Genomic DNA, 22,493 nt, shown 5'->3' on the forward strand with positions numbered 1-22,493 from the left:
TATTTTTATCAGAGTAGAAATTACTACAAATGGTATTAAAAATATTTTTTTGTAATTGAGCACTAGGCTATCTAAGCGTCTTTACAGACACTTTTGCCATTTGCCCCCCCCCTTGAATTTGGCCAAAAAAGATATACAGGCGGCCCTCGACTTTCGCACATAATTGGTTCCTGAAAATGTGTGCGAATGTTGAATGTACGAAAATCGAGGGAAGTAAAAAGAATTGAAATCGTGTGTATTTTACAATATTTATTTATCAAGTAAATATAAGATGTTTAAGAGGAGTTTAAGAGACACGTTTAAGTGGGGTTTGCGGGTGTTTCCTTTGAAAAGTTATCAAGAGTTAACTGTTTTCCACTATTCTTTATCTTTTCTTCATATAGTATTTTATAACATGCTATGTTTTTACTGATCGCCCTACGCACTTGAGATATGCGTTCTCCATTGGGATCACAATCTTCAATAATATTTAAAAATTTGTCAATGTGCGTGAAGGCTTTATTCATATTTTTCATTATTAAGAGTTTTCCAAAATATACCTGTCTCATCTACATTAAATATTTGGCTAGAGGAATATTCTCCATATTCAATTTTTTGGATAATTAGGAAATAAATTCTTTTGCAGCATCTTTATCCGCATCAGCCGATTCTCTAGTAAATTTAATATTATGAAAAGAATACCTAATTTTAAAATTTTAAAATCAACCGTTACTTGCTTGAATAACCGTGTTAAAATCTTTTTTGATCTATCCTTCCAATCTTTGTGCAAACTAGGAGCTTTTGCTTGAATAATAACATCTTTTTGATGTTGGTCATCGATCCACGATGACAAAGATTTTCCATTTCATCTATTTTTTTTTTTGCTGTGTTTTTTTGGAAACATATCTTTAAAGATTGCGGAAATATAGCTAGATTTTCCACAATTTTGAACGTATTTCTTAATTATATTTTTATTTTGCAAAATTGAACATATCGTAGACCTGTTTGTATCATACGAACGTCCGATTGAAGCAAAGGATTCACCGCTATCAGAAGGTTTTTTTAAAAAAAATTAAATTTAAAATTTTTTTTTTTTTTTAAATGTACGAAATAGCGAATTTTGTGAAAGTCGAGGGCCGCCTGTACACACGTCTCCAATTTGTCGTGTTATTGGGGGATCTACTGTATATTAGTTTTTATACATGCATATTTTTGTTTATTATTTTAATTATATATTGTTTTGTGAATTGAAATAACATAATTATTGTTTTTGATTATCGTGACGCATTAGGATAACCTGTTAAATTACGATGGTCTTAATTTAATTTATATAAATAAATAACAGAAGGCGGTTTTTCAGAAATAATACGTAAATTAAACATTTTTTAAATCAATAGAATACTTTTTATTTTTATCAGAGTATAAATTACTACGAATGGTATTAAAAATAATTCTTTGTTATTGAGCACTAGGCTATCCAAGCGCTTACATAGCGTATTTACAGCCACTTTTGGCATTTGCCCCCCCCCCCTCCCTTCAATTTGGCCGGAAAAAATATGGACAATATAATTTTATTTTTCAAATTTTGAGGCCGAAAAAGTTGACAGCAACCAAAATTGACGCTGGAAAGCTGGTAACTATTTATATTGCTTAGTTGTACAATTTACCATAGTGAAATATTGTTGAGATCAGTGGTTGTTCTTTGTTCTCGGTCTTAGTCTGGTTGTCTGCCGTCTCAAAACGTGTGATCGTTTATGACTCGTTTATGTTAGATCTTTGCATCAATTGCATTGCTTGCATATTCACGCCTTAAATAAGTGAAACTGGAAGATGAACATATTTCGAAGACATTAATGCAAGGGGTAGATTACAATAGCGGTTTTTACGCTGGATAGACGCATTGTTTATTGTATCCTTTACGCACAAACTGTTGTTTTTATGGTCATTATTATTTTATTGTTGTTAGCTTTTTATTAAAACACCTTTTTATAAGTTCGAAATTGTCACTTAAATGATTTAAGCGTTAACTTTGCAGCTGGATGGACTTCCCACAAATTTATGATTGATTGCAGCAGAATGACCATATATATATATAACAATTATCAATAGATTTCGATTTTGTTTAATATATACATATATACAAAATTGCCTCATTAAATTTATACAATTATCAATGGAAGTAATTTCTATGCAACTGCAAACTTACATAAGGATTGCCCCCGCCTCTGCTCTAACGTACACAGGTGCGCTGAATTAACGTTATTGTATTTTAAAGTCTTGCTGACTCATCTACTATAACAAAGTACGTTTGCGAATTCGTAGCCAGCTGCGCTGTAATTGCTGTGATTAATTATCTTTTCATAGACCGTCTTTCCTCTCATGGCTATATCATAAAAGCGGCATTAGGAATGTTTGAATAGCTTTTCTTCTATTTAGACACTGTGATCGGATTCCTAAACTGCAATCGGTTTCTGAAAGCAGCGGCGCATATTAGATTTTTTGAGTATGAATCTCTTCGCAGTTATGAGCAATCAATTTTTTTCGTCGACGTGCATGAGAGAATCGCTGCTCTCCAACAATGGCAAATTAAATTAACTCGAATGTGGGAAATTTGTAACGTCACTTCAACAACTTCTTCCGTGATTATTCACAGGAGCTTACTACCGACTTACAATGTGTTTCGTCACATTGTTTCGCGATCGGAAATGTCGATGCAGATTGTGCAATTGTGGGACGAATGCAAAGGCTTCTTCCCTCACCGCAACCCCGGTGAAAGATTTGACATTTGCATTTACTGCGATGACCTTTCGATATGCCGACGTTGTTGTGACCTTATACGTTGGAACTATCCACGTATGTGAATACCTCGAACCGACGTTTCTATCTACATACAACACGTTGTAAAAGTGTACTAGAAAATAATTTGTTCTTGTTTCGTCGCATTAGGTTTTTAGCTACCAATTAACCCGTTTGTTGCGCCCAGAAACGTCCAATTCTGTGTTTTATTAGGCTGTGATGTGCTTAATAAGGTTAATTGTATCGAGACATAGTTTTACGTCTCAATTTAGCTGTATAATTAATTGTTAATTAAGTCTAATTATATTATATTTTATTAACTGTTTAATTTTCATATATTATAACTGGCTTAGATTATATTTAATGGCGGAATTTTTGGGTTGATAAGCCTTAATCTAGATGTTTATTTAATATTATGTAGCATATTGAAATTATGTTTACTTTTGCTTTAAATATTTAGGTCCAACTATTGTGTAACTTAATTTAGCTATTTTATTAGCAAAAAATATGTACATGGCATAACCAACACGATCGTTAAAAAACACCCAGTGATGTAACTTTTGCAGCTAGTTTAATACATATACAAAATATATTATTTACCTAAACATGTACATAAAATATAGGTGTCAGTATCGGACGGCGAAGTCGAGTTGAGCTTGGTAGTAATTCGTGTTCGACTGATGATCAGTAATTGCTAGACAATAAATATTGATTTTGTATAAGTAGCATTACAAATTTAAATTTATCAAATCTTTGGTTTTTCATGATACATGTGTAATATCAGAAATCACCTTTCATTAAGTTGTAAAAAAATTTTTACCATCATTTGCCATCAGTAGTATCTTTCTGTTTATTCGGTGAGGAAGGATTTAAAAACCTATCGAACGTTGTCTGCGTCTGTCGTTTCCGTACGACCCTTCTAAAATGATTAATAACTAGTGGCTCTGGAAACAACAGCTTGATTCTACTTGTTACATAATACATCCAATTCGCTCCAGTGCTGCAAGATTTTTTATGTCTCTTGTCTGTCTTAGATCCCTAAAGACATTTTCCCTTCTTCCTCATCCCTTATTATTTCCCGTTCTGTTCTTAACTCCTGTAGCTAAACATTGTTCAGTATCAGTTCCTCTACATCTGCTTCATCAACTTCCAAATGCATGGTCTTGCCTATGGAGACAATTGTATTTACAATACAATTAAAAATGTGCCAATATGTTAGGCTAAATACATTTGATGATAAATAAAATATATTGTGGGGGCCTATTTATTCATTATGGCAAAAACCAGGCGGCACTCTGGCAACACAGACGTGACGGCGACGTAAGGCAAGGCATTCCGTAGCGACGGAAAGACGACGACTGGCGGGGCCTCGTCCTTCAAACTACATTTTGTATGCAAATTTATTAACGCTAACCGGTTTAGTGCGCATACTGAATAAACAGTTGCATTAATCAGCTCGCGAAGCTGACAATTAATTAATGCGAAAGTTATTTTTTTCATCATTTCTGCAAATTATGCTTAAATATGAATCTCAAGAGTCGCGTCGAAACGTATACTAAAAGAGCACCGCTTCAAACTACTATTTTGTGTACAGATGTAAATAATAATACGAAGTCATTTGGTAGCAGGAGCGCATATTAAGTGAACCGGTTGCATTAGTCGGCCCGTGAAACTGACAATTTAATATTTCAATTATTGGAAAAGTTTTTCTCTCTTGATTCCTGCAAATTATGCTTATATACGAATCTAAAGAGTCGCGTCGAGGCGTATACTAAAAAAAACACCGCTGATACAAATTTATTAGTACACGATTTTGAGTCACGCGGTAGTAGAAGCGCATACTGAGTGAGCAGGTCTTATTAGTCAGCCCGAGAAGCTGACAATTAATTTATTATTTTAATTATCGGACAGTTATTTTTTTTAATATTTGCGTTATGCCGAAACAGGAGCGCCACTCCTGCTTCACTGCCAATTAACTTCCAATGCAGCTTCTCGGATTTTATTTCCAGGCTGATTTTAAAGTTTTCTCAGAATAACCTACCCATGTGTGATTAATAAGGCGCAAAAAACGTAGAACAGGCATATAGGCCAAACAAATAAGATTTTTGTGGACCGCAAAAAAATAAAATAGTCACCACAAACATTTTTTATTCGGGTCACCTCATAAAAATTTATTCATAAAATGTTTTTATCTTCCATCAGCATCCGTAAACGAAAAATCTTTGAAGTTACCTTTTTGCCAGGGGCGCTAAATATCCTCGAGATAAGAATGAATTGAGATTGTTTGAACCGCAAAAAAGTTTACTGTATGCCGCATGCGGCCCGCGGGCCGCGAATTTGGAGTGATTCTACCAGAAATCCCTAAGGATTGATTCTGTGTCGGTGGTAACTTTGAAACATTTTCCGAAAATAATTTTAGTATAAAACTTTTTGAAGTTAAAAATAACACATTGATCGATTGCTTGTAGAATTGGTATGGTATTAGGAGCAAGGAGCTTTTATGAAATTATATCTTCATCCAAATTTAAATAGTTTTCCCTAAACCTTCTGCATTGTTCAAAGGAACTTGATTTTAGACTTGGATTGTGTGAGAGTTCAAGCGGAGCTACGCCGAATTGACCAAAACGATCATTAAAAGCTCAGTATAAACAGCTGATCGGCACGATAGATCAGTGGTATTAAATCCTAATAAACCAAGATTTGATTTCGAATTTAGGCTATTTTGGCCGCGCAATACGAAATTTTCAGATTGTATCACAACATAATATTCCACCTTTATTTATTAAGCAAACTTTGTATCAATGCTATCAATAAATTATTTTACTCGGAACTTAACTCTATATTTGTTACCGTTTTTTTCTGTAGAATCAAGTCTCGCTTTTTTAAATTACGTTCATATTTCACTGAGTCGTTTAGAAATTGGATATATGATATACATATATTTAAACATATTGATTTACTTATTTTTTATTTATTCGATGCAATATTGGTGTTTTTACTGTCTATACTATAAAACAGAACATACGTGTCTGTCTGTCAATCTTTCACAATAACTTCTCCCAAACGATGAACATTAGCGACATGACATTATTTGGACATTAAATTCTGACTACATTTCTATGTGAACTGTTCTATTTTCAACTTTCAATTTTTATGCTGAAAGTTGAGAACCGATTACGTGCTCTACGCCAATACGTACCAATGAAACCGCTAAAAAAACTGAACAGCGACCTGCTAAATACCTATTACGTGCTACTGCAAGAGACTTGAAATATTGTATATGGCCAAGTATTGAAATAAATTTGTATAATAATGAATAAATAATGAGTTATGATGAATATCATTATTAAAAATATGTTTAGCTGATATGATAACATAATTATGAAATACGATCTTCGCCAATTTATCAGTAACGTATCTCGTTATTCAGTAACACATGCAGAAATTCACACACTAGAGCTGCTGCCGTCGCCATTACGTTTCATTGTTTCAATTTATAAAAGCGACGTGCGTAATAATGCATCATTTACTTTTTTTTCTATCTAGCGTTTCGAAAGCAGTTTTTATAAGCGACTACGAAACACTTTTATTCACCTGACTATTATGTCAAAGCAACCGGGCGCTGTTCCAATTCATTTTTTTTTTGTTGCTGTTTGTTCTTTTACCTGATACTTGATCTTATCTTTTCGTTTTGTTTCAGATATCGTAGAAACGTCAGAGAACGGTGAGTGTTAACAGAAAAAAAAGAAAAGAGCGCTGCTACACGACACGCGATTTTGTAGAGACGCGCTCGAGCGTCAAACGAGGTATTCCATTAACGGCCCAAGTTCGACACGTAATCACGTTACTACTACCCAACTAACGGCCGTTTCGAGCCGTCCTTTACGTTCACGTAGGTCGTGTCTTATGATTAACAATTTAACGTTTGACGTCGTGTACTACTTGGTGCGTTACCTCTGCGGGGCAAGTCTGTAAATTATTCAACAAGTCTGAACATTTTCGGCTGAGTCGTCTCAAGGACGATGTTAAATGTTACACCGGAAAGAAGTCAAATTGTATTTTAAATTTTAAAGTAAGGCTTGCTTTAGTGCTATTTGAACAATACAATTATACATTTAAATGTTAAAGAAAGATCCTTTTAGATATATTTTCAATTTGTCAATAAAATCTTGTACGATGCACGAAAATCAATCTGACACACAAAAAGGGCGAAGCATCGCCGTTTACTTGACATATGCTAAGCTTTTTGATATAATTCTTTACAAATATATCCATAATCACTGTCGGTAGGCTTGAGTAGTCCAGCAACACGGTTTTTGTTCGCCTCATTCCACGGTCACTAACCTCCTGCGCCTCTCGAAGGCGGTTTATTATGGCTTAGTGCAAAGGTTTTTGAATTTTTTGGACCCCATCACCTGACAATATTGTCACTGACCATATATGGAATGTAATATTTATTTTTGATTACAGTGTTATCCATATTAAAAATTGCTCAATCACTTTTTACACAAAAAGCAATACAGGCGGCCCTCATTAGATCCTTAAAATGTGTGCGAATGTTGAATGTACGAAAGTCGAGGGAAGTAAAAAAAATTGAAATTGTGTGTATTTTAAAATATTTATTTATCAAGTAAATATAAGATGTTTAAGAGACACGTTTAAGTAGGGTTTGTGGTTGTTTCATTTGAAAAGTGATCAAGAGTTAACTGTTTTCCACTATTCTTTTTCTTTTCTTCATATAGTATTTTATAACATGCTATGTTTTTATTGATCGCCCTACGCACTTGAGATATGCGTTCTCCATTGGGATCACAATCTTCCATAATATTTAAACATTTTTCAAGGTGCGCGAAAGCTACATACATATTTTTCATTGTTAAAGAGTTTTCCAAAATAAACCTGTCTCATCTACATTAAATATTTGGCTAGAGGAATATTTAACATCTTCAATAACTTTGGATAATTAGGAAATAAATTCTTTTGCAGCATCTTTATCCGCATCAGCCGATTCTCCAGTAAATTTAATATTATGAATAGAATACCTCATTTTAAAATTATAAAACCAACCGTTACTTGCTTGAAAAACCGTGTTAAAATATTTTTTAATCTATCCTTCCAATCTTTGTGCAAACAAAGAGCTTTTGCTTGAATAATTGAAATACTCAGAGGGACATCTTTTTGATGTTGGTCATCGACATACGATGACAAATATTTTCCATTTCATCCATGTTTTTTTTTGCCGTGTTTTTTTGGAAACATATCATTAAAAATTGTGGAAATATATCTTTATTTTCCACAGTTTTGAACGTATTCTTTAATTATATTTTTATTTTGCAAAATTGAACATATCGTAGAAATGTTTGTATCATACGAACGTCCGATTAAAGCAAAAGATTCACCGCTATCAAAACGTTTTTAAAAAAAAAAATTAATTTAAAAAAATTGTTTTTTTTTTAAATGTACGAAATAGCAGCGAATAAGCGAAATAATAGTTGTAGATGCTCGGCTTCGTTACGCGGAGCGCGTGTCACTTCTAGCTCCATTGTCTGAAATTAATTGTTGAAAATATTTCCACAAGATGATGTACGCATCGTATATGTATTGGAGTAGCTGAGGGTGGTGTCGACAATCCGTCGTGATTTAAAACATGCTTTATATTAAATGTATATTATTATTTATCGCATGCAAAGCATCGAGAGGGGATGATTTTATTGAAATTTAATAACATACAAAATGTTATAATAATTGTTTAACTTTTTAATGTAATATAATATTTTCTACTTTTTTTAATTTTTATTATATTTTTAATTTAATCTATATTTTATTCTTAGATACAAAATGTTTTTACGTTTTGTTTTCTTATGCCATTAGTATATTTTGAACTACTTGGGAATTCCTCATGTGATAACGCGAGTAGATGGGTTTCTTTTCCTGGTTCTTGTCGTTAATGACAATCTCGTTTATATTTAGTACGTCCATCTTAATGTGAACATCTTTCTCTGCGAGCTATTCCTTCGACGTTCCCAGAAGTATTTCCATGTAACCTATTTTTCTTTTCTTAAAACATATCTCTATGTATGTATATACTTATAATAGATTCTAAGAGTTATTGAAAATAACTCTCATTTAAGCGAATATATCTTTCTTAAAATATTGTACGTCCTGTAAGCGTATTATTATTTTCCTTTTAAGAACAGTTTTAACGACTATAATTAACTACTCTAATTTATAATGCAAAAACTGTCAGTCGATCTCAGTTTGATCTATTGATGAATCTATAAATTTTGCATATAGTTGCAGATATCCAGCTTCTTTATAAGTGTTGCATTGATGCTGTTTTTTATCATTTATTTATATTTATCCCATATAGTCTAGGATTCTTTATTATAAAGCAATATCGAGTATTTATTAGCAATGTTTTATATTTTCAGTTCAATAGTTTGTATACAAGGGTCTATGCTCTATGTTCTAAAATAATAATTTTAACTAATGTCAAGTTATTTTGTGAACGTTATTATAAAACTTGGTAAGTTCAAATGGCTAATTATATGAACTGTTCGAGCTCATGTTTGTGCGTTTTGCGGATTACTAATATATACAATAAACGCAACTTTTCGCGTTAACCTTCGAATTAATTCGAGCGTTCGATGTCGGTCGTTTAAAATGTTATCGTTTAGTTTTAATGGGCGGTTTGCTTGTAAAACGCTTGTACTAATTTAGAAATAGCAGGAAAGCTGCGGAATCGCGCGCCAATCGTTCGACATTTTTTTCTTCAAGAAAGAAAGCGATCGTTTCCTCTCGTGTCGATGGACACATCCTTTACTTGTCGCTTTCGTCGCCATCTCTCTTCTTTTATTACTGTGAATTATTTATCTATGGAGCGTTTTGGGAGCAGAGTCGTAAATTAAATCTTTCCTCAAGCACACATTGTATAATACGTAGCATGGTTCGATTTTTCCGGTCGAGTTGATTTAGTGCGATTTTCAAAGAATAAATTGTAGTGATTGGACAGTTTTGCAGTTTATATTCGGCTTAATTGAAAAAAAAACGCGGCTCAGTTTTGAGGAATGAACTTACTGTTGAACGTCATCGTAAATAATGCGTTCAAGATCAACGTGTTAGTTTTTACTTTTACTAGCGGAAACTGCGTCGCTTATGGCACGATATGCATTTTGATTTATAGCATTTTTATAATTACCGCTAATGCAAAATGTCGGAAGGAATTTTTTTAGAAAGTTCCATCAAGACTTTTACCGATACTGATAAAAAATTTATTAAATTGTTTTTATTTATATATAATACTAAAACAACATAGTTGTGCTATTTTTATTTACGTAGCGATGGTTACGTTCGCTTTGAATAGTTTATGCTATACTATATATACTTTCGATAGGAGAAGCGCATATAGTTTGCATTACATACTACAAGGATACTGTGCTATCCATAAAGTACTCATTTCTGAGTGTAAGCTTAATGGTTTTTCTTTGTTTTTTATTTATTTAAATTTTCAGTCATTATTCTGGATTACCTTTGATCGTTTGCGTTCAAATAACTCAAAAGCATTGTTTCAAAATACCAAGACAAACTTTTCCTGCTTATTAATGAACATATTTTAACTTTCCAGATTATTTTAATATTAATAATATTAAAAGTATTTGTGTTATGAAATATTAACTTCTTCAAATTCATATTTCCAACAATTTAAGATGATTTGCTTACGATTAAGTTTAAGATGATATGTTTATCGTCAATTAATATTATTATGTGGGGGCCGATTTATTTGGTCACATGCTAGGTGGCACGCTGGCAACACGAACGTGGCGGCGGCGAGAGCAACGACCGCGACGGAAGTGTGACGTCCGCCGACCTTTATAACATTTGACATAATAACTATCATTCATAGCATTCAATAAACGCGGCTCAGTCTGTGTTTAATTACCACCCGTCGGTCAAAACGGTCAGTCATATTATACTACATAATATAACTAACCGTTTTATTTCAAAGTTATTGACAATTTATTTCAAGCAGTAAAGCTTTGATTACGGATATCAACCTTTTTATAGCGACAATATTTTTATATTACAGACTTATGTATTATATGTATATATTTCATGTTCAATGCTATTCGAAAGATTACATGTTATTATTACATCTTGGCCTTTTTGCAGTACCGGGTAATGAGAAATCCTGGGAATACCCTTAGTTGGCTTATCATTAAAATCATAGCGCATTTTTTAAATATTTGTGAGCAGATAGATAGGTGTAAAAAACATACATAATGTTTTTATATCTATTTATTATTTATAATAACTAATTCTAATTATTTATACAAAACAACAATTCGATATTATATTATAAAAATAAAAATACATATTTTATTTTAGATGGGTTTTATGGACGAATCAGATCTGTTTCTTATTATCATAGTGAATATTCCTGCCGTTGAGAATGCTTGCTTTCTGTTGATGTTGACTTAATTGTAAGAAAAAAATATATATAAGATTTAGATTTTAATTCGTTCTTCTGTTTGTTGCAAAATTTTAAATTCATTTCGTTGCCCGTATTTTTTTATTTTTTACCTGAGAAATATTGCGGTGGATTATTAGCTGTTTGTTTATTTAGTCATTATTATCGTCTTCATGAATTATTACAGTATTCAATTCTGAATTATCTAAAACCGCGCTGTCCAACGTTTTTGCTCCATTTTTTCTTTTGGAAAAAATGTTTGGCGTGGGAGGTGTACAAACAAAAATATCTGAGGTGACATTTTTTTATCTCCCACTAGTAGCCGTAAACGGACAAAAAATATCTGAATTGATTTTCTGTTTTTTTAGCTCATTTTTTCGCGGGCTGACAATTGCTGATTTAAAATATAAAACAGTCTTCCCTAATATTAAAATATATTTTTTGAGAGTAAAAAAATCATTAACCTTATCGCCGCGACGACATTTTAAAACGAGTGTTCCTCCAAGGCGGCGTATTCTCTTGACAATACAATTTCACTGTTTAAAAACGATACAACTACAAAAATTATGAAAATAAATTATCTCTTGTTTTATTAATAATAAAAAATTATTTAAAAATATACCTTGTAAATATTTAAATTAAGCCAGCCTGATCCACCGCCTTGTTTTAAATTGCATATTGAAAAACCAAACGAACCTGTCATGTGATAGTCTTCGCGTTGAAAGGGTTAAGTCACTTATTTCTTCTTTCTCCACTTTTTAATTTTTAGTGATAAATTTCTTTTTGTTTTAAAACTTTTTGGGTAGAAAATAAAAAGTCTCGAGAGATATTTCTTCTGACTAATTTTTGCCTTCAGAGAAGTAATACTTGCTGTAATAATAATATGAATCATATCTAAACCGAATTTTGACCAATGGGAGGGCGCAATAAACAATTATCCTTTCTTAAAAGTAAAAAATCCACGTCAAAAGCAATAAAATCGTGTCGGCGCCGTCGCTCGTTACCGACCCTTGAATTTTTTGTTAAAGTGAGATCCAACGGTTTCATTAATCTTGTTGCATTTGACGCAGCGATTATGGTTGGTCCCGCAAATCGATAAAAAATGTAATAAAATAAAAATAATCTTATTAAAAATACAGTTGGATTTATAAAATATGAAACAGTTGCTTAGAACCAGTCGTTGAAAAACATGCAGTTTGAACGCTAGGTAACAAGCGTTCCCACTGCAAAGACGCTGACACAATTTTATTGCTTTTGATTTGAATTTTTGACTTCTGAGAAGTGATAATTGTTATTGCGCACTACTATTGACCAAAATTCGGTTTGAATACACTTTGACCAATACTTGCATATTAGAATTCCTTAGAAATATCGGTCAGGATAGCTATTATATTTATAAAACATAGTGTGTTTTATTAATTTATTTTAACACTTTGCAATTATTAAATTTCACTAATATATTTGACATATTTTTTATGTATTATTCTTAATATGTTTAGTAAAATTACCATAAAATATTTTTTTGTTATGTTAATTTTTTTTTGAAATAGTATTATTAATAATGTATTTTATTTATTATTTCTTTAGTTATTCAGTATGTAAATATCATATTTTTAAACATATCATGTGCAATATGCTAGATATAACATATGTGTGTACTTCTTCCGCTTTATGAATGTTCAAAAACTATAAATTGGTTAGGTTTGGATTCGAACAGGAAATGGGACGTTTCGCATCTGTCAAATATTTAGAGTAGCATATGATTTCACTGACGCCTATTAGTTAAATTATATTTTCGCTAGTAAAAATAAATATCTACTGATGAAAATGTATATGGATTTCACTAGTGAAAATATAACTTTACTGAAAAATCCACATTCACTGTAACATTTATACGTCGCATATGAATAAATTGTATCATTTTACTATCACCTGCCCGATAAATTATATTTTCACTGATAAAAATATATTCCGATATAATTTCATTGAAATGACATATTTAAAAAAATATTTTCAGGATAGATTCGAGATTGTTTTTACAACAGATTTTTTTTGAGGGATAATCCGAGAATTTATTGTTTAATCGTTTATTTAATATTTCGATTTCATCAAGATTCGTGATATTTTATTACATGACATGCATTTTTCTGGCCAAATTTAGAAAATATTTTGGGCATGACATAGCTGCCTTTGGACTGCAATAGTAAAACCATTTGGGACATGACACACATACCTTTGGACTACTATAGGTTAAGCATATTGTAAATGTTCATTAGATATAGATAATTTTTATTTCTTTCAAATTCAATATATGCTTAGTTTCAACAATAGTTTCTGAATATTTTTGATTATTATTTAAATGTAATAACTCAAATTTATCTATTCGTAGCGAATAAAAGTGCCGCTATAAAGTAACACGAACGACACTCAGTGCAAAAGTTTGTAAACTCGAGTAGTGCCGTATGTATAAATCAAAATTTTATAGGATCGGGTTTATGTAAAAACTTCCGTGAAATGTATATCATTCCGATCAGAACACAATTAGGCGTTCTTTCACCGTCGTCATAACGAAGATCGTATCGAAGCGTCGAAAAATATGGTACGTATGGTCAGTGCACACCATCGGACGGAGAAAAGTTATCGTCCGGCGAAAGTGATAAGCCCTTGCGGCCCGAAGCTGTTCAGTCTCGCGCCGGGCACCGCGGGCATCGGACGTCTAGTCCGCGTGTATTCTCCGTCGCGATCGATCGCGATGCCGGTTTGTTAGTTTTTTGTTGTTGTGTTGTCAGTTTTCGTCGTTCTCAATGTTGGCGGCCAGGGGGCGCGCCGGCGTCCAGGAGGGCATTGATCATCTGTTCCTTTTGCCCGGCCGCGCTCTCTCCATGGACAACTCGCAGCTGAGGCAGGACCTCGCGGGTCTGGACTTCAGCGTCAACCTGCTGCACCGCGCGCCGAAGGGCAACGTATGGCTGTGTGAGTGGACCCTAAGGACGTGTTCAATAAAATTGTTTTTCGTATGAACCTCTCACACGATGACATGTTTTCTTACACCTGAGTTGTTTTTATACACGAATGCATTTTTAAATACTAATTATATCAATCAATTAATTGTTGCAATTAGAGTATATCTCTTTGAAAGTGAATGGACATTAATTATTTTTTTCTATTTTGCTACCGACGGGAATTTATATAAAAATCATTTAAATAAATCTAAGTGAATATGAATGTGAACGCGCCCTAAGAATCTTAGGTATCTCTCGCACAATTGTTCGAGCGTAATGTGTCAAGATCATGAATGAGATCGTGCGTAGACCACGTGCGTCTCCTCTGATTGCAAACATTGTTGCATTCGACCCGAATTGTTGCAAATCGGATCTCGCTGACTGTCGTCATTGTGAAACCAATAAACGGCAGTAACCATTGCATTGTTTTGTGTCCGCCGCCACAGTAGTAGCGTAGTTGCGCAATTCGTGGCGATTTGGAATGCGTGTGTGTGTGCGGCGTATAAATAAATTTAGGAACGCGTAGAGAACGCCGTTACGCGTGCTAATTAACGTAGATTGGAGCTTCTCAAAGTGTGGCGCGCTGTCATCGAAGCGAAATGAATGGCCGGTCGGTCTAGTTGCGGTGGAATGTGTCAGCTGTTGTTTGTGTGATTAGGAACGGTCAGTGTTTTTGTTGATGTTGTGATCGTTTTAGATTATCTTTCATTGTTTGAAGTTAATCGGGGTAGAATATGCGTGTGTAGAACAGGAGTTGATACAATTCTGGAAAGTCATCGAAGATCAATTTAAAACCATTTGTGGGCCAAGTTAAAAAATATATTTATTTATTACTAGATTTTTAATTGATTTTTGCAATTCAATTGAAATTAATTCAATAAATATACTATTGATAATTCAATTATATAGAGATATTTATATAATAAATTAAATATTTTAAATACGTTTTATTTTTTATAATATTATTAATTGACATAGGAGCTGCCAGTAAAAAACAGATGTCCAATACGTGTGGACATAGGACTGCAAAGTGTTAAAGGTCTTCTCGGTAAATACGGCATAACACGAATTCTCGTTTCCAAGGCGGAAGCGAAGTGGTAGTTCTTGATTGTGTTGCATTTATCACATTTTAAAATACCCGAAAAAATCTGCATTATCCAACGTGAATTGTCGCTAACACATATTTGTGTATGACGGTACGAGCCAAGGGAGAATTCGCGTATTGTTGTGTTAAGCATCGAGAGTAGGATTGATTGAACAAAATACTTAAATGAGTAGATGTTGTATTGGCTCTGACTTCATTCTCTCTCTCTCTCTCTCCGAGTGTCTGTCATTTAACATGTGACATGTGACGATCTTTAATGGATTTTACGAGTCAAATGTACCTTATTGTTCCTGGTATCAAGTATCAATCGTTCACACGGATGATATAAAATCAATACCTTGTTTATACTGATTACTTCACTATAACAAAAGTTCATATAACTCGAATCCTGCGATTGACAAATTACGTCACATTAATCATATTTAGTTAAATAATATTAAGACTACATATATTACAAATCAGAATATAAAATATTATAGGGCTATACATCTTTTATTGATATTGAAAAACTAAAAAGCATAGTTATATAAATAGGAGAATATCTATTGTTTGAAAGCCTTCCGTCATATAAACAAAATATCGATCTAAGAAAACCCTTGCTGAAACCTTTCGATATTGATTCGCAATATAACAATATTAAATTGGTAGCATCATTTAACGCCCCCCTTTCAGTCATCAATGTCGATTATTCGGGGCTTAACCAGACTCTTTGTTATTGTCCAATACAGATCTTATTAGATCATATAATTGCGTAACGGTAGATTTGTAATCTGTAATATTTGTATTCTTGTCATATAACTGCCGATGATTTATACATCCCTCAAAAATTTTCTGTGAAGTTTAGCATAAATTCTTTAAAATACATTGCATTTAAAACCTGTAAAGATTTATCAAAATTAACTAGAAATAATAGCAAATTTTTTTTATGAATTTATGCAACTCTAATCTAATAAAATTAAGTCAATAAATAATACATATATCATATTATTAAATAATTGTTATTTTTGCTTTACCTTATTTTTATTATTTGTTCTTTTAAAATTAACAAGTTTATTTTTTTAGTATCATATTTCAACAACGCAGTAGTTATTTTTTCTAATATTGTTTTTCGAAATGTATTTTATGCTATTTATAACAGCTATGGCCATAACAACTAACAGCTGACAAAATAACGCAAAAAAAAAACACTGTAAGCGCCGAAATTTCAGAAATTACTCAACTTCTGGGTGAACCTTTTTATTTATTTATTTTTAATTAATACGAATAATGTTTGATTTAAAGTCTGTCTAAAGTTATTTATTTGGTTGAGGTTAAAACACTATATTTATAAATTAAAATAAATAGATTTTTGATTAGAAAATATCGATTCTTTTTAACTTGATAAATATATTTCCAATATTTACTCGTTAACGACATGCAAATAAGGTGATGGTAATAACATAATTGAAAATGCCAAATATTTGTTAACTAGTCTCATTGCAAATTTGCAATACATATTAAATAAGTGTAAATATAAAGTACATTAAAGCATAAAGGACGGAATAGCGTAGTTCGTAACGTCTCAGACTAGTAACTCTGAGGTGGCGGGTTCGAGCCCCGGCAGTGGCACTCAAATTTTTATTTATTACAAAAAAAAACGGCCCCAGCTGCAGTGACATCTATTGATTATAAGTTGTATAGCACATATAAATTTATAAATAATAATATAGATGTCACTAATTCTCAGACTTTCAGTCTGGTGGTTTAATACTTTGTAGGTATTCATTATGTCTGATTGGTACAGATTTGGCCATTTATCGCATTGGGCTTACGCCTGTCAGGTTACAACGGAAGATTTAATAAAAATAAATAAATATCGACTGCTTTTACGCGCTAATAAATCTGCACTCGTAATATCAAGCTTTACAATCGCAAATTTCTCGAAATTGTCCTGTTTTATTTATTGTCATTTTATTAATGCAACTTAATTGTGTTCAATTTTATCCATTTTTATTATGAAATACATAATATTAGTATAGTAAAAATTACACTAAGTGCACATATTATAGCGTAACACCATTAATATAGCGTTATATTATTGTCAAACTTTGAAATTGATTCTAAAATAATTGCTAGAAATAGACATTAAACTGAAATATTATTAGAATATCCAAAACCAATGTAAGAGATAGGTTAATATTGTCAAAATTGAAACATTTTAATATATCAGGAATACTTATCAGATAAATAGTAAAAAGATAAGAATCAGATAATGAAAAAATCATTAGATTCTAGTATAATAATTTCTAAAAAAATACATAGAAAACTGAAATATTATTATATGTATAATATCCAAAAATAAGAGATAGGAAAAGTCAAATAAATAAATAATATAAACTATTTTTTTATCTTATGATAAAAACATTTAGACATTATATTGGTATTTTTAAAAATATTATATTGAACAGATATTTAACCTGGAAAGTGATACCAAAACTGCTCTCATATTTTTGAGTTAAATATGTATATAAATAAACAAAATAAGTAAGAAAGTGATATTTTACACTTTCCTCAACAAATTAAATAAAAAAGTAAAAATTAATTGCACTTGTAATTTCACACGGACACCCTATTATATTTTCTCACCAAATACTGTGACGATGAGCGTTCATATCTTGGACGGACTATAACTTACGACATATTTGAGCCGATACTGAATTTGCTTTCTTTAAAAGTGATAGTGTACTTATTTTATCAAGAGTACCCTCTGCGTATTTTGCGTTCCTTTTAGATCCTTGTAGTACCGAGACACCCGTACTTTAGTTGTCTTATCTCGAAACACGTCTAAAACAAAGCAAGGCATTTCGTATATTTTAGAAAATTATTATTAATTGTTTTCATCGCAAAGTTCCATAGTTTTTTTTGCAGAACCCTTGTATAATAATGTAATGAGAAATTCGATATTTATGTATAGCTGATATTTTTTCAAGCAATTGAATATTTACGTAGAAAAATATGGTAGTCAATTTAAGTAATGTAAGCAAAATATTGCAAAAATATCAGAAACGAATCAAGTAAGCAAAAAATACTGTTTTGACATACATACATATGCTTGTGTGTACGTGAACATCTGCTGGAATTCTTTTCGCGAATAAATAACGTCAATTATATCATTTGCGATTTTTCTGCTATTTTGAAAACAATTCTACTTAAATACAAGGTCAGTTCTGAGTAATAAGAAACTAATGTTATTTCAGTAAGATAAATATACAAAAATATGACACCATCAAATTTCTTTGAATTTGAATTTTCATTGATATTTGATACAAATTATATAGGATATATTCATGATCCTCTTATTACTCCATATTATAATAATCACGTCACACTGGCGTTATCTACATAATAATACAAAGAATATAATCCCTGATAGTGATCATCAAGTATATTCGAGTTTAAAGAATAGCAATTTCGCTGCCATCAATCGAGTGCACCCATCTGCACGGGACGATTCGCTTTCGCGTGTGTCCATTAGCGAAATTAGCGATCATTTGCGAAGGGGCTTGGCGTTTTCCAATTAGAGTCCGGCCCTGGAAACTGGCGTCATTTTCCACGATGACGCCACGCTCGTCCGCCGCGACTTGTCGTGGCCGACGAACTGGGCGAGGAAGGTCATGGATACGGTTACACGTGGTCATAGCTTTGATCATAAAAATAAAAGTTTTCATAAATAATGCAAACGAAAAAAGAGCTAACGAATGTGTGTAAAATTATATGTGTGCGATGCGAAAAACGCGATCAATTTTGCTCGCACGGTCGCGTGTGTGTAGATATGCAAATAAATAAAAAAAACAGGTCGTACGAAGCCTCTTATCTAGGGCTAGGGCAGTGATGAGCAAACTGTTTGATGTTAAATGGTTTATTTAGTAAATTTGATCAATGAAACTAATGTATAAAAATATGAATCAGGGTAGCTTAATAAAGTGCATTCGAATATATTCTTATTTTTTTCCTAAACCCTTTGAGCGGTATAGCCGTACATGTACGGTGGTCAAACTTTCACTGTTTTGAGGTATCCTAGATAGTTATATATTTACATATATAACTGAATAAATACATTATATTTTATTTTTTTTTGTTTAAAAAAATCATTAATTAAAATTAATAAAAAAAATCCGCAAAAGTCGAATAATACATAAAAATATGTAAAATAAATTAACGAAATTTAATAATTGAAAAGTGTAAAAATATTTTTTTAAAACACATATTTTATAAATATGATAGCTATCCTTATCGATATTACAAAGGACTTTTTATATGAAAGTATTGGTTAAAGTGTATTCAAACCGAATTTTGACCAATAGAAGAGCGCTAAAAATATTTATCACTTCTCAGAAGTCAAAAATTCACGTCAAAAGCAATAAAATCCACGCCGTCGCAGTGGGTACGCTCGTTACCGAGCGTTCGTTTTAAGTACAAACCCGACGCACTCGTTTTCTTTTTTTAACTTCCATCAGATCCAGTGCACATTGTGATGTACAATAACTTTATTGCGTGTTTTTAAAGCCATTTTCGGTTTATTTTCACCGGTACCTTTTGTAAATGAGTTTTGTCGACGTCCAGCGGAGGACGTTTAATATGATAGTGTTAATTATATTCCGCACTTTGACTACAAAAAAGAAGCCATTCGATGCAAATATCCTAAGTGCTTGTGTTTTACCAAGAATAACACATTCTTTTAGATTTTATTTTAAATCTGGCAAATGTTTAAAATATTTTTCGTGAAATTTTTGTGTTTTATTTTAGATTTTCGAATTTTTTTTATAAAAATATGGAAGTAATTTGCATCATTTAAGCCTTATTATTTATTATAATGTGCATGCTGTATTTTCCACAAATAAATTCCTAAAAATTAAAAGTTGTCATCCCCCTTTAACGTACGAAATAAAATAATTGAACAAAAAAATCTACGAAAAACAATTCAGGTCTGAAGAGGCGACGGATTATTTGATCATTTATGATTTATAGCGCGTACCTTGTGACTTTAGCTGTTAAAAGGTTTCCCGCGGTGGTGTCCCATTCAAACGAAAAAATCCATTTTTTGTTAAACTTGTAAAACGCTTTATTTAAGGACGAACTGGCATTTTTTATGACTGGATAGTATAATTTAATTCTTCTAACTGAATAGTGAGTGATTCAATTTATTCTTTTGTATAGTGACTATTATGATGCATTAGAGAAACCTGTTCTCTATAATCACTTTCGGCAAGTTTTGTTAGACCAACAGCACGGGTTTCGTCCTGCCCGTTCCACTGTTACTAACCTTCTGTCGTTCACCAAAATGGTGACAACTACTCTCGATGCGGGAATTCAAGTAGACGTCGTGTATACGGATTTTGAGAAAGCCTTTGACAAAGTTTGTCATAAGTTATAATTAAAAAAATTGTCGAACCTCGGTTTCTCGGATAATTTAACTCGGTTATTCTCGAGTTATTTAAGCAATCGTAGACAGTTTGTAACCTATGGTGGCCGATTGTCGAAAGAATATTTTACTCCTTCGGTGGTTCCTCAAGGATCCAATCTGGGCCCTCTGCTTTTTGGGTTATTTATTAATAACATAAATACAGCAATTACAAATTCAAGTTTTCTTCTGTACGCAGATGATTTAAAAGTATATAAATGCATTCGATCTGTTGTGGACTCCTTCTCTCTACAAAGTGATTTAGACTCTATGGAGATGGGCTTCCGTTAACCGTCTGCCCTTTAGTGTTGGAAAGGGCCATAATGTGTCGTTTTCTCGATCCCATTCGTCATCAGCTTATTTGTACCATCTCGGTGGTAACATTTTGAATTGAGAAACTTCCACTCAAGATATCGGAATCACTTTCGAGAGCAAATGGAGGTTCTCTCTACACATACACGACGTCTGTGATAAATCTTCCAAGATGCTCGGCTTTGTTATGAGGAATGTCTTTCACTTTGACGATTCGTCAGTTATTCGCATCCTCTATGACACTTTAGTTCGTAGCATTCTTGAATCGGGATCTATAATTTGGAATCCCCGAATAGCCAAATATTCCCTTTTAGTGGAAAAAATTCAAAAAAGGTATTTAAGATACCTTCACAAAAGGACATTTGGTTATTATCCAGCGCCTTTCTTTTAGGAGCGTTGGGATACGATTCGCTGAGCTCTCGCAGAAAGTTGTATGTCGCTAAGCATTTTTTCAAATTACTAAAATTCGGAACATTTTCGAGAATCACGATCGCGTCCTCTTTTGATGGCCGTTAGGGCTAGGACGTCCGCACTTGTCGACTCGCCTATAGCTGTGGCCATCCGGCTCCTTAATACGCTGGCATTACATATTGACCTGTTTAATGTTAGCTACGAGGAGCTGATCCAGTTTGTATAAGTTAATTTTGATATTTTGTAATTTTTTGTTATGTTTAAGTATTGTTATATTATGTATATATACGTTTTTTTATGTTTTATAAATTTAAATTTTTTTTTCGACCATCGTGGCGCATTGGGGTAACCTGTTAGGCCACGATGGTCTTAATTTAATCTAAAAAATAAAATAAAATATGTATAATAGAAGTAAAGCGCCTATTGATACTTGTATATAGAAACTTGTCTCATAAATATTTGTAATGTACGTTCCAATAAATATCACGTACATTTAATTTGATATGAAACGTAACCGAAATAAGTTTTTCTGTGTACTGAAATAATAACTTCTGCTTTGTAACACAAGGCTGTCAAAATTTCCGCCTAATATACTAATAATGAAAGGTTTTGGCTGTTCTTTTTTTATTTTGCCTCGCTCTTTTTTTACTCGCTTTATAAGGTTAAGTTTTTTTCTTTGAACAAAAGTACAAACCTTTTAATTGAAATCGGTTGATGAACTTGCTAATAAAAAAATCAATTACAATTTGTTATTAAAAATAAATTCAATACATATTCAAATACGTGCTGCGTACGTTTTCCGCGAATTATTTCGCGATCTTGTTACGTTGTTGTTTTTTTTCATACATCGCTTCAATGTCGTCCTTCTGTGTTCGCCGCTCCGTAAAAGTCGTTCCTGGTACCTCGACTGGTATTCTACGTGGTTCTGTTTGTATTACGCGATGATCAATTACTCCGCTTTGAAACCGGACAATACACGCG

At 32.5% G+C, this 22,493-nt stretch overlaps 1 protein-coding gene across 50 annotated transcripts in view; it reads left to right on the forward strand.

The window, feature by feature from the left end:
• ens (MAP7 domain containing protein ensconsin) overlaps nt 1-22,493 on the forward strand; it is a 237,449-nt gene that overhangs the window by 57,176 nt on the left and 157,780 nt on the right. For 35 of the 50 annotated variants that reach the window (XM_088183134.1, XM_088183136.1, XM_088183160.1 and 32 more), the window contains exon 2: nt 6,476-6,499. In XM_088183134.1, the coding sequence (XP_088039260.1) occupies nt 6,476-6,499 (24 nt within the window). Of the gene's footprint in view, nt 1-6,475; nt 6,500-13,925; nt 14,216-22,493 lie in introns of those variants that run through there. The other 15 variants (XM_088183168.1, XM_088183177.1, XM_088183138.1 and 12 more) reach the window with 1 other exon arrangement.

Source organism: Plectrocnemia conspersa, unplaced genomic scaffold (genome assembly GCF_051122295.1).
Source record: "Plectrocnemia conspersa isolate PC_06_02 unplaced genomic scaffold, ASM5112229v1 ptg000003l, whole genome shotgun sequence".
In the NCBI taxonomy this organism is placed as follows: Eukaryota; Metazoa; Arthropoda; class Insecta; order Trichoptera; family Polycentropodidae; genus Plectrocnemia; species Plectrocnemia conspersa.